The 12,998-nt window shown below is 38.0% G+C and overlaps 1 protein-coding gene across 1 annotated transcript; it reads right to left on the reverse strand.

Moving 5' to 3' along the window:
• Positions 1 to 693: 693 nt before the first annotated feature.
• Positions 694 to 2,943, reverse strand: LOC139863960 (uncharacterized). Its single transcript, XM_071852559.1, has 4 exons — positions 2,746 to 2,943; positions 2,264 to 2,488; positions 1,575 to 2,176; positions 694 to 1,375 (listed from the first exon to the last, which is right to left on the reverse strand). Exons 1-4 carry the CDS (start codon positions 2,941 to 2,943, stop codon positions 694 to 696), a joined length of 1,707 nt encoding a protein of 568 aa, XP_071708660.1.
• Between the last annotated feature and the right edge of the window lie 10,055 nt (positions 2,944 to 12,998).

The following is a 12,998-nucleotide window of genomic DNA, read 5'->3' on the forward strand; positions in this document are numbered from 1 at the left end:
CTGTTTAATGAATTTATAACTGTTGCGCTGGACGCTGACCGGATACGGTTTCTTGAGAGGTTGAAAAATGATATACCTGACTTTCCAAAGTTTTTGCCAGAGTCTCTTATATCTCAGTTGAAGCCAGATGCAGAAGATAGACTTAAAGTGCTTGGTGAAGAAATAGAACATATTTCTTTTCCTGAATTAGAGAATTTGTGTAATAATGCTGCTACATCGGTAGACGATGTTCTAAATTTGAAGTTGTAATCTGTATTGCTTGTGTTATCTGTTAATTATGTAATGTATATAAATGTTTTTTTTACTTTGCTGATGATTTTGTCAAAGCTTTATATGTTTGATTTGAACAATCAAAATTATGACTAGTCATATACTGTTTGTATAATTTTTACGTCATGACGGTCGTTGATACATTCTATTGCCTGGATGTTCAGCGGATTTCTACATTATCCACTGCCATTTCAATCTTTTATTTATGATTGAACTTCTGCCACCGAGAAAAAAACTTCTCTTTTGCGGGCAGGGATGACACACAGCTTTGTGACATCTGATTAAAATCCTTGGCCGGATAAAAATTATGAATAATATGCCATAAGAAATTTTTCTGAATTCTTATTTCTTTAAAGAAATTTTTACATTTATGATTGCATCTCATGCTCTAAATAGTTGATCAAGCTATTCGAACATGCAATACTACGCATAAAATTTCTTTAAAATCATTGCATTCCATGTTCGTGGAATTTCTTCGCCGAAAGGCGCTGAGAGGGTGTATGACCCATTAGGATGTACCTTTACAACTTTATATGGGCCTTCCCAGCGTGGTCCTAGCTTCCCTTGTTTTTTCTGCCTACTTGCCTCATTATCTCTTAACACTAAATCCCCCTCCTTGAATTGCACATATCTTACTCGTTTGTTATAATATTTTGCCATTTTCTGTTTTGCATCCGCTTGACGGATGGCGGCCATGATTCGCCTTTCTTCCAATAAATTCAAGTTTTCACGTAAGATAGATGAATTATTTTCTGTATCAAATGCCAAAATCCTTTGTGTTGGAACACGGATTACAACTGTTATCACTGCCTCGGTGTCGTATACCAAACTAAATGGTGTTTCACCCGTGCTCCGTTTTGGCGTTGTGCGGTGAGCCCACAATACATATGGCACTTCATCTACCCACTTAGTCTGACTCAAACCCAACCTAGCCTTTATGCCGGCTACAATTTCTTTGTTTGTTCCCTCAACTTGCCCATTGGCTTGTGGGTGAGCAACTGAGGTAAATGTTTGTTTGATGTTTAGCTCTTCACACCAACTTCTGAAGGGGTTATCTGCGAAGTGTTTACCATTGTCACTGACAATTTTATTAGGTAATCCATATCTGCACACAATATCATTCCACACGAATTTCTTTATATTCACACCAGTTATTTTTGCCAATACCTTCGCTTCAACCCACTTACTGAAGAAATCAATTGCAACAACCAAGAATTTTACATTTCCCACACTTCAATGGGCCTACTATGTCAATTGCCCATTTATAAAATGGCCATGCCGATGATACTAAAATTAAATCATACTTGGGTAAGCGTTGTACGGTTCCATGCCGCTGGCAGGCATCACATGTCTTAATTACGTCTATTGTATCTTTGCAAATTGACTGCCAATAATACCCTTGTCGCATAATCCGTCCAACCACAGTTCTATAACCGGAATGCTGTGCACATAATCCTTCATGCATTTCCTTGACTACATCAATTGCTTGTTGTGGTGTTAAACACCTTAAATTTGGTCCACTGAAGGATTTTCTATAAAGTATTCTGTTTTTCAGAACGTAAAGTGGGGCACTAACTCTTATCCGTCTTGCTTCAATGGCATCTGTTGGCAGTGTTCCGTCCTGCAAATATTTCACATAGGGGGTTATCCAACATGGTTCCCTTTCTTCAACTGTTGCAACCACTACCTTTTCATCAACCGATTTATCTTTTAAGACCTCCACCAAAACTTTCTTATGCAAATGATCAAATGTTAATGTTGCTAATTTGCTCAAAACATCCGCCTTCTTGTTTTTATTTCTTGGTATCTGCACAACCTCTAAGGTCTCAAATTTTTTTGAGATTTTCTCAACTAATTGTAAATACTGTTTCATAGAGATATCTTTAGCTTCAAACCCTCCATTAACCTGCTATGCTACAATTTGAGAATCAACATATGCACGCAAATGTTTTATTCCCATTTTTGACGCTATGCGGAGGCCGGAAAGCAATGCTTCATATTCTGCTTCATTGTTAGATGCATAGAAACAAAACCTCAATGCATACGTATGCTCTTCATCTTCTGGACTAGTAAGTACTAACCCTGCACCAACACCTTCCTCACTTGATGCACCATCAGTATGCAATTCCCAAACATGATTGCTGGCTTTAACGTTTTGCGGATGATCGACCTTTTCTGTTGTTTCTAATAAAAAATCTGCCAAAAATTTGACCTTTAACTGCATGTCAAGGCGAAAAATTTATTTCATATTCTCCCAATTCAATTGCCCATTTTGCTAGTCGTCCTGATGACTCTGGATTTCTCAAAATATGTTTTATCGGCTGGTCTGTCATTACCAGGATTGAATGTGCTTGAAAATAACGTCTGAGTCGTCTAGCTGTGTGTGTTAAAGCATACACCAATTTTTCAATTGGTGGATAGTTAACTTCACTTTGCTGCAATTTTTTACTGACAAAAATATATAGGCATTTGTACTCCCTTCCGTTCTGCGATTATAACTGAACTGATGGCCTCTGCGGAAGCAGCCAAATACAAAATTGACGTTTCTCCTTCTATTGGTGCAGTTAAAGTAGGTAATTCTTTTAAGAGCTGCTTAATATCCTGAAAAGCTTTTTCTGCTTCTTCTGTCCATTTAAAATCTTTTTTGTTCAAACAACTCTTTAAAACCTTCATAAATGGTAGTGATCAATCTGCTGCTCTTGATAAAAACCTTGTCAAAGCTGCCAATCTTCCATTCAAGCTTTGGACTTCTTTCTTTGTTTTAGGAGATACCATATCTTCAATTGCTTGAATCTTTTTCGGATTAGTCTTAATTCCTCTTTCTGTAACAATATATCCTAAAAATTTGCCTTCTTCTACACCGAAAGTGCATTTTTAGGATTTAGCTTCATGTTAACACTTCTTAATGATTTGAATGTTTCAATAGTATCTCTGAGCATGATGTCTTCTGTATGACTCTTGACAACAATATCATTAACATAGGCCTCTACATTTCTGCCTATTTGACTCTTAAATGCTTTATCAATCACACATTGATAAGTTGCTCCTGCATTCTTTAATCCAAAAGGCATCATGATGTAGCAAAAAATTTCATCTGGTGTGTGGAATGCTGTTTTATCTTGATCTCGAATTTCCATGGGGATTTGATGGTACCCCTTGAATGCATCCAAAAAGGATTTAAACTGATACCCACTTACAGACTCCATTTTCCAATCGATTTCTGGTAAAGGATAATTGTCTTTTGGACATGCTTTATTTAAATCTGTGAAGTCTACACACATCCTCCATGAATTATCTGGCTTTCTTACCATAACCGGGTTTGCTACCCATGTCTGGTATTTTACTTCCCTCAATATTCCAGCGTCCACCAATTTTTTAACTTCTTCTCTGAGAAATTTTGTTTGATCTAGAGCCATGCCTCTTTTCTTTTGACACACTGATGGGATATTAGGATTCACACCAAGCTTATGTTCAGCTACATGACGTGGTACTCCAGTCATATCAGAATCTTTCCATGCAAAAACATCCAAATTTGTGGCTAAGATTTTGTAAAGCTTTTCTTTTGTTTCTTTTGCTATTGTGTTTCCACTGGTAATTATCTGATCTGGAAATTCTGGATTTAGTGACACTGAACCATCTTCATGAACAATTGGATCAACAGCTGTTATGTTTATTTGCACAGATTCTATTGCTCTTCTCCGTTCAGCGTATAGCGTGGCAATACCAGCTGGTGTAGGAAATTTCATCATGCCATGGACCGTTGATGTTACAGCTCCAAATGTCATCATAGCTGATCGACCTAGAATGACATTATATTGTGAGTTTGCTTTAACAACTAAAAACTCGATATTAGCTGTTCGTTTGAATGGTGTTTTTTTCCAAAACTACTTCCAACATTATGCTTCCTTCTGACCATGATGGATGATTAGCAAAACTTGCTAAGGAAACAAATGTGTCCTTCAACTGCTCCTTAACTCTTTCTGGTAATTGCACAAAACAATGCTCATACATGATATCTGCTCCTGCCCCTGTATCAGTATATATTCTGCCAACAACACAGTTTGCTATTCGAGCTTCAATGACTACAGGAGCATCAGATGGATTAGTATTAAACATGAAAGGAAAAGCAATCAATTCCTGCTTCCAATCTTCTAATACTTCTGCCTTTCTCCGTTGTCCGGCTTTCCATGAATGTATCATGTTTGCTTCAATAGGTGCTATCTGATAATTACGCCTTTTGGTGCTCTTGAAAGTTGAGTGATTCTTTAGAACGGGTGGCGCCATTTGTTGATACGATTTTCCGTATAGTGGCTGTAAGGTACCAGTACAAGACAATAGTTGCTCAGCGTGTGGCGTTTACTGTTGATTGTTGTTTGCCCTCGAGATATAATCTCTGCAGACCTGGAACACAGATGTAAGATCTGTGGGGTGGCCTCAATCAATATGTAGATCAATCTGTAATGATCCGTCTAGCGTACTGTTGCTAAGCGGCTAATGTTATTTTTAGAGTGAAAAGAACTGTGTGAGAGAGAAAGTGTACTTCTCTCTGACTAAAGTTCAGATCAGAATGATGTGAAATGTGGTTACCCAGGGGGTCTATTTATAGGCGTAGAATGTCCGAAATTCACGGGATACAGTGTCAATCACCGAATGGTTCTGTTACGTGAAGTATCTGGAATGTCGATAGCGTGTGCTGACATGGCTATGTGCCGTTCACGCGCTGAGTTAGAGGGCTTATGCATAGAATCTGCCTGCAGGGCTTACGCTTGACGCTGGGCGGCCTGCTCTACGTTGGGCGGCAAATACTGAAAACCGCCAAATTTTGTTATCTTTTGTGCTTTTTGATCCATTTTTCTGTATGAAAATGGTGTTTTTATGCGTGTATCCCCTAGGATACACCATTAGTATCTTTTGTTACTTCATATTCATTGTACTTGCCTGTAATTATTGTATATAATCATATAATGAATGTGAATTGAGTTTATCTTCAACATCATTTCAACTTATAAGATATAGATAACTCAGCAAAAGATCCCAAAACAAACCTAAAAAGGGATAAAGTTACTGCTTATTTTCATTAAGTCCTATAGTGCTGCCTTTAGTGTTTTCTTTATAAGTCATAGGTTTTGTCATCATCAAATAGAGGGAGATTGTTGAGTCCCTAAAATAATTAAGGATTTAATTATGACAAAACATCAATTACGTACACTAAAGTGTTATGTGTAGCTAGCATAGGTTTATTTATGTATAGATAGCATTGGTTGTTGTGTCGAGTGTCCCAATATGCTGCCCAGTCTACTAGCACAAGGTAGACAACATTCTTCAACCAGCACATGATGTGTTCCCAGCAAATCATCAAGATCAAGTGAACTAGTAGAAGAACCAGTATAGCTGATAGCAGCATACAACACTTAGACGAACTATGCTCCATTACAAGCATAGTGGTTTCCTGTATGGTCTACATCAATTGTACTATTCAACAGAAGTCGAAGATAAAGTTGAACAGAAAAGGATACTTGTCGGCGGCTGACAAGTGACCTTACAAGACCACGTGGGAATGCAAAAGTTTAACGCATGTGTAATTCTTTCTCAACGCCTAAGGAACCCAACATTCTATTTGTTTATTCAAATAGTAGTGCCAAACCGAATTGGAGTGTTCCTGCAAATAGCTACCAAAGAGGAAAGATAGAGAGCACGTTCTCTGATGCAGTTGTCTTCACAAGTACAGACATCCTATGTAACAGTGCACAATAGATTAATTACATGGATAATAGGACTACTATAAATAGATGATTCCACTATTGTAATTTTTAGTGGTGTGGGTTTTATTGAATAGAGTCCAAACGTGTAATAGTTTAAAGATAACCTCTTTAGCTATATTTAGGTGCAATCTGTATCAACCAACTGTTTATTTCGTTATCGAACAGGTATGATTCTTTGAGATTTATAATAGAATAACGTTGAAAATTACCCAAGACTCTTATTTATTTACTTGCTTGAATACATTTAACTGCTACTTTTTTTGTTTAATTAATAAGAATTGTATTCACCCCTATACAATACTTCTGTTGTTAATCAAGGGATCAACAGTCAGAAAGTCAAGAGCCAAACAAAGGGACAAGCTAATGGTAGATGGATATGTTAGGGTTCTTTCAAAGGTTATTCTCATATCAACATCGCATCCATGGGTAAGACTTTCAGAACTTCAACAATTAATTACCTTATTCTCTACAAATGTAAAAATTTTGTGACAAGAATTTTGTTTATGATCAGTTTTGGATTTTGACATATAAATGAATGTATTTTATAAGGATGATAGGATGATTGAATATACCATCAAGGCAATGCAAGAATGAGTATAAACCATCTTTATATCTAATATGCACCAATTGCACTAATTTTTCGACCTTATTGTCAGCTGAAAATGACTATTGAATTTTTTGTGAGTTGTATGTATATGCATCATAACAAATGAACTAATGAAGTGTGATTATGGCCAGAGCCGGAAATATTTATGTTAAAGTGGCCCCCTTTAGATTGAGGTAGTAATGAACATCTTTCGAGATTGAACAACATGAGTGTTAGACAAGATTAAACATATGAACGTATATGTTTTTTATATGTTATTAACTATTATAAAATAAAATATGATCATTACCTTCTTTCGTAATAGAAATAGTGTTTTATTACTATCAACCGTATATACTACCAATCGAGTAGCGGGATTTTTAACTATTTTTGTATTATAACATGGAGTGGTTTGAATAAAGTAATTAGGAAATTGTATAAGAATACTTACACTATATCAAATTACGAAGATACAATTAACTATAGGATACATGTTCATAGAAGTTAAAAAAAGTTTATAAGATTAATCCCGCGAAATCAAGGTTTATAAACTAGTAAAAGATATACAAGATACAATATACATCTTATAACATAATACTCTCTTATAAACTAGTACAATGCTAAGGGTCCCCTTTGGGTATATGTCGCGGATTATAAACTAGTACAATATATACAAGATATAATATACGTCACTCTTCCAACCAGTGTTAACACATCCATTAGACGCAATTCAATTCCTTTCTAAGGTGCACCAAACCATCACATGCTAAAGTAAATCGGCTTCAACTTATACTGTGTCGTGCCCCCTTTTCGGTAAATGTCAAAGGTGCAATGCTAAGGGTCAATCATTGCAATATGTCATGTGTTCACCGAACATCACCCAAACATTTAACCACTAACCTATCGGTCACTAATAGCTCAGGCGAATGCAACCACTCTTCATCTAGCTCCTGTGAATACTGCGTGGCTGTTAGACAGGGTGCATCTCATTATGTGACACCAAGATCTCAACAATCCGTCAATACACAATCCATATGGGGGTATTGATGAGACCATTATTGGTGACGGTAAGGTGCTACCTACAACAAGAATAGGTTCTTAAACCCATATGTTACACCCCAAATTCTACACAGTGAAGGAACGACGTTCCTACATGAGGAACGACGTTCCAAATGGTGACACGATGTCCCAGAATCTAAGAACGGCGTTGTGTAACGAAGAAATGTGTAAAAAGATTAACAGAACATTTTGGAGAAGTTTGGGGAACGACGTTACCTTATATGGAATGACGTTCCTGCATTACGTTGAGAGGAATGACGTTCCTTATCCTGAAATGTCATTCCTGTGCCAGAATCTGGGTTTTTGAGTTAAATTGTAAAGATAAGAAGGGCACTATGGTCTTTTCACATGTAGACGTATTTAAACCATAAAATCAGATCTAGATCTCATTTTAAATTTCACCTTCACCTACACAAATACTCCCAACTCTAGAGAGAGAAAGTTAGAGAGATAGAGAAAGAGAGAGAGAGCTTGATCCAAGAAGGAAGAAGCTAAATCTAGTCATTTGGAGCTTTGATGTGCAAAAGTGTGCAGTGCTTAATTTGCCTTTTCAAATTTTTAAATTTATATAACCTTTATTTATTACACTTTTAACACCCTAACGAGCAACAAGACTCGATCAGATGTAGTATTTTAGGTTATCGTCCCAAGAGAGCGTAGATGCAGTTTTAAGTTGGTTTATTATGTAGTCTAGCTCTTATTAAAGAACTAGAAATAGGTTTTTATGTTTTTGGTTTGTTGTTTATATTTTGATTATTATCTCTTAGGAAAGAGATTATCAAAGGTACGTTGTTAATGAATTGAGTAATAAAATATTAAGAAAAGAAATAAAGATTAAGATAAAAAAATTATAAGATAAAAGTAGTTATATGAACGAATAACTTCTAAGGGAATCATATTAGGCAAGTTTCATGACTTATATTAACACAAAGAAAGATAATAATCATAGACCAACTATTATCCATAAGCAGGTTAAGCTAGGTATTGCATATAATTTAACAAGTAGGACTTAAAATATATGCTAGCTATGTGATGTTCAAGGCTAACATCTTAATTCATAGTTTTCAATTCAATTACATGATACATATTAATTTAATCTTATGATGAGGATTAATTAACAAGCAAATATATTGACAATTAAATATACTATTAAACATCTAGTTCAACTCAAGTTACTAGTTGAAAGCTAATCTTTACGCAATCATTAATTAAACACTTCCAAGCAAAGGTTCCTTGACTAAGCCTAACAATATTAAATACTACTATATAAGTGTGATTCACGTTTAACAAATTTATCACTACTAATGTTGTTTAACTCAATTGCATGCAATCCAATTATCAAGTTTGATTGACTAGATCTAAAAATGTAACAACCCAAACCGTAACCGACCAAACACGACGAAATTTCAAACAAAAAAAAAATTTCTGGTGCAGGCCATCTGCGCGGCGCGCCAGGTGGCCGCGCGGCGCGCCAAACCACCTGGACAGCCCGCTGTCCCCGGAAGTCAATTTAATGAAAATGTTTGACTAGTTCCCGACACATTTAGCTAAAACGCTTTTAACCATGACTTCATATATGAAAAACTAGCACGTTTAATTAATAAAATCAAATTTACGAAGCGGGTCCCACATCGACCCAAATTACCCCTTGAGTACCAAAATGCAATATTTGACCATAAGACTTTTAATACAAAACGAAGCCGAGCATGGCGATTGGGGATACGCTACCCAATCCTAAACAATCCAAAAGCAAGTCTCTAAAGCAAACTATGCAAGTCTTCTAGTCCTCGCGCTTACCCGAGCCACCAATCCGCATGCAATCTATAAAAAGAGTCAACAACGAGAGGGTAAGCTAATGCTTAGTGAATGATAATATACTACATACATATATATGTATAAAATGGACACGCCACAAAATAACAAATACCGCATACCGAGGCATCCATATAAGGCACTACACTAAGCATACCGTACGATCTCTAAGCAACGAGCTAAAGATACAATAACAATATAAGTTCACCAACGACGATGTGAACAACGCCAAATAGCTACACCCGGAGGGTTAGCTACAACACAACAATACATTAATATATAATAATATAAACGAACAAGGTTAACACCTTAACCCAATACCGAGAACCAAATACCACAATGAAGATTGGCCGAACTACACGAGCCTTAGTAATCCGAAACCACACGAGATTACTATCTTCACAACATCGAGGTTGGCCGAACTACACGAGCCTTAGTAATCCGAAACCACACGAGATTACTACCTCAATAAGATGACCGAACTACACGAGTCACCATGAATCCGAACTACACGAGATTCATTCGATAAGATGACCGAAACTACACGCGTCATCGTGAATCCGAAACCACACGCGATTCACTTCTCCAACTCAAACCCACGGTCACGGGATTATATAATCCACCACATCGGGGCCACAACATCCAACTCACAATCACGTGTGATAATGTACACACGAACGTGTACTTCGCCAAAGATGGTCAACCAAAACGCACAACCGTGCCAATTGGACTTATACAAAAGTCCATCAAGTCCACCTACACGTGAAGTGAGCTCTATAGCCGAGATTCACTTCACCCGACCCGCACCCATCCTACACATACATATGTACATAGGATAATATCACTCACCTTGAAGTCTTGAAGAAAGCTTCCAAGTAATCCGCAACTCGCCAATGGAAAATACCTATTCCATTATCACAATTACAACAATACACTTAGAGTGGATTTACAAATCAACCCAATTCGTCACTTAGTGCAATTTCGACCCAAATGCACTTCCAAGCACAAACCGTGCCCAAAACTAATCAATAATCACTAACACAAGTGAGAATGGTCTTAATACGCCAATTAAACCCGATCATAGGTGTTAAACACCTATCTTGCCCAAAATGACACTTAAACCCTAATTTTGACCCATAAAGGTCAAAATCTCATTCTTTACAAGTTTTGACACCAAAACACATTTAACTCGGTTTTATACTTCAACTTAATCCATTTTAAGTTTATAAACTTCATTAAATCGCCAATTGGGTCATAATCACCACCAAACCCTAATTTGACCCAAGGTCAAAGTTAGTCAACCAAATAACCCTAAATAGGTTTCAATACTTCCACAATCACTAAACCTAGTGATTAAACCCAATTTCAAGTTCTAAACATAACCAATTTGTTCACCAAACCGAAATCCACCAACAATAACAATAAACCCGATTACTAGCTTCACTAAACCCATTTCATCACAAAAAAGGGTTTTACAACTAATTAACTCAAAACCCTAACTTGAATATCAAATTAGATAATTGAAATTCGGAGTTTGAGCTTACCAATACTATCACCGTGTAGCCGAGAACGAAAGGAACAACTTTAAAACCCGAGACTTTGAACGATTCGAGCTTCTTCCTCACCAAAACCTCCAATCTCTCTCTAAACTCTTACTCTCTCTCTAAAAATGGATGAAGATGATGAGTGGATGTGAATGGGATCCAAAACTGATCCAAACTAGCTCATAAGCCTCACAAATCCGGCCTCAAGTGAAATTACCCATTTGCCCTTCATTTAAACCAATTAAAAACAAGGGATTCTGTCAGCAGCAAACGGCGCGGCGCGCCGAATCCCCGCGCGGCGCGCGACCTAACTGAAACAGATTCTTTTGCATTTTAAACTTTATATAAATAATCCGCGAAACCCAATCTCGAACGTCTTAATACACAAACAAGCAAGATAAATATTCGGGTCTTACAACTCTCCCCCACTTAAACTCGATCACGTCCTCGTGATCCTCATCACTTAACCAAGTGGACCTCACCCTACGGTCCTCGACATAAGTCCCAATCCGACTTTCCTAAGCAATTCCTTTCCAACGAATCGCCTTCCACAACTAAATCGTCACCCTCGATTTATCAAAACCACAATCCGAGCACTAAAACCATGCTCATTCCCTAACATCAGGAAAACTCAACCAATCAAGTACCGAGATATAAATCCCTTAGCGTACTATTACCGAGTACAACGCTAAAAGCAACCAAGTCTCAACCTAAGGTCAACAACCCGAAACGATGAAGACCGAACCAAACGAATCCTTACGGACAACACCAACCACTAACATCCCTTGTAGTGCGCAATACGACCAAAGCGCAACTACCGTAACATCATAACAAACGGCTAAAACCGATAGCGTCCAAAACGATGATGGCAACGCTAAACCAAGGTGTACAAAATCGACTTTCGTCACACCCGTAACAACATGTGAGCGAAACACGGCTATCGCATCACTAATCACACAACATGGTCCTCACGACCCCACCATCGGTGTATCAAACAACCGATAGATCAAACAACACGGTCCTTACGACCCCACCATCGGTGTATCAAACAACCAATGGATCACACAACACACGAAGGCTGGCCGAAAACACACGCGCCTTAGTGAATCCGAACTACACGCGACTCACTACCTTCAACACAACAACAATCGGGAATGGCCGAACTACACGCGCCATAGTGAATCCGAACTACACGAGAGTCACTATCCCGGAGGAATGACCGAACTACACGAGTCAATTGTGAATCCGAACTACACGAGACTCACTCCTCAATACAATGACCGAAACCACACGAGTCATTTGTGAATCCGAAACCACACGCGATCCACTTCCACAATATGATGACCGAAACCACACGCGTCATCGTGAATCCGAAACCACACGCGATCCACTACTATGGCGAAGTCAGCGGACCCGAAGATCATGCTTCACCAAATCTCAACACCGGATAAAGTCAGCGGACCCGAAGATCATGCTTCACCGATCACGTACTCCCGTGATGAAGTCAGCGGACCCTAAAGATCATGCTCCATCACTCAACCGTACCATAATGAAGTCAGCGGACCCCGAAGGTCATGCTTCATAAATCATCAATACCACGATGAAGTCAGCGGACCCTAAAGATCATGCTTCATCGATCACATACGCACTTTCGGCCTCAAACAACGAGTAGTGCAACATCGCGCCCTGCTACACTATAGTGAATCCTAACGGATACCACTAACCATCCCCACAATCGGGCAAGAACCACCTATATCAAACATAGGTACCAAACAATGATTCTCCAAAAGAGAATCCGACACACACCTCCCTTAACCGAAGGATTTCACCTTGCTCACCAAACACGTCTATTATCTCTCAACGAGATTTACCACATTACCACCTCAGTGGTAATTCCAATCCAATATCATAAGTACAATTTAACCAAAATTGTACTCTACCACAAGTTGACCAAAACTAGGTCTC

Source organism: Rutidosis leptorrhynchoides, chromosome 8 (genome assembly GCF_046630445.1).
Source record: "Rutidosis leptorrhynchoides isolate AG116_Rl617_1_P2 chromosome 8, CSIRO_AGI_Rlap_v1, whole genome shotgun sequence".
NCBI lineage: Eukaryota > Viridiplantae > Streptophyta > Magnoliopsida > Asterales > Asteraceae > Rutidosis > Rutidosis leptorrhynchoides.

Bases quoted from the DNA above. Each gene is read 5' to 3' on its own strand.
- LOC139863960 (XM_071852559.1), bottom strand. From the start codon at position 2,943: ATGAAGGTTTTAAAGAGTTGTTTGAACAAAAAAGATTTTAAATGGACA. The intron at 2,177-2,263 runs GCATTGCTTTCC...GTAGCATAGCAG, and splicing joins ACAATGAAGCAGAATATGAA to GTTAATGGAGGGTTTGAAGC. The intron at 1,376-1,574 runs GTATGATTTAAT...TATTGTGTGCAG, and splicing joins ACCGTACAACGCTTACCCAA to ATATGGATTACCTAATAAAA.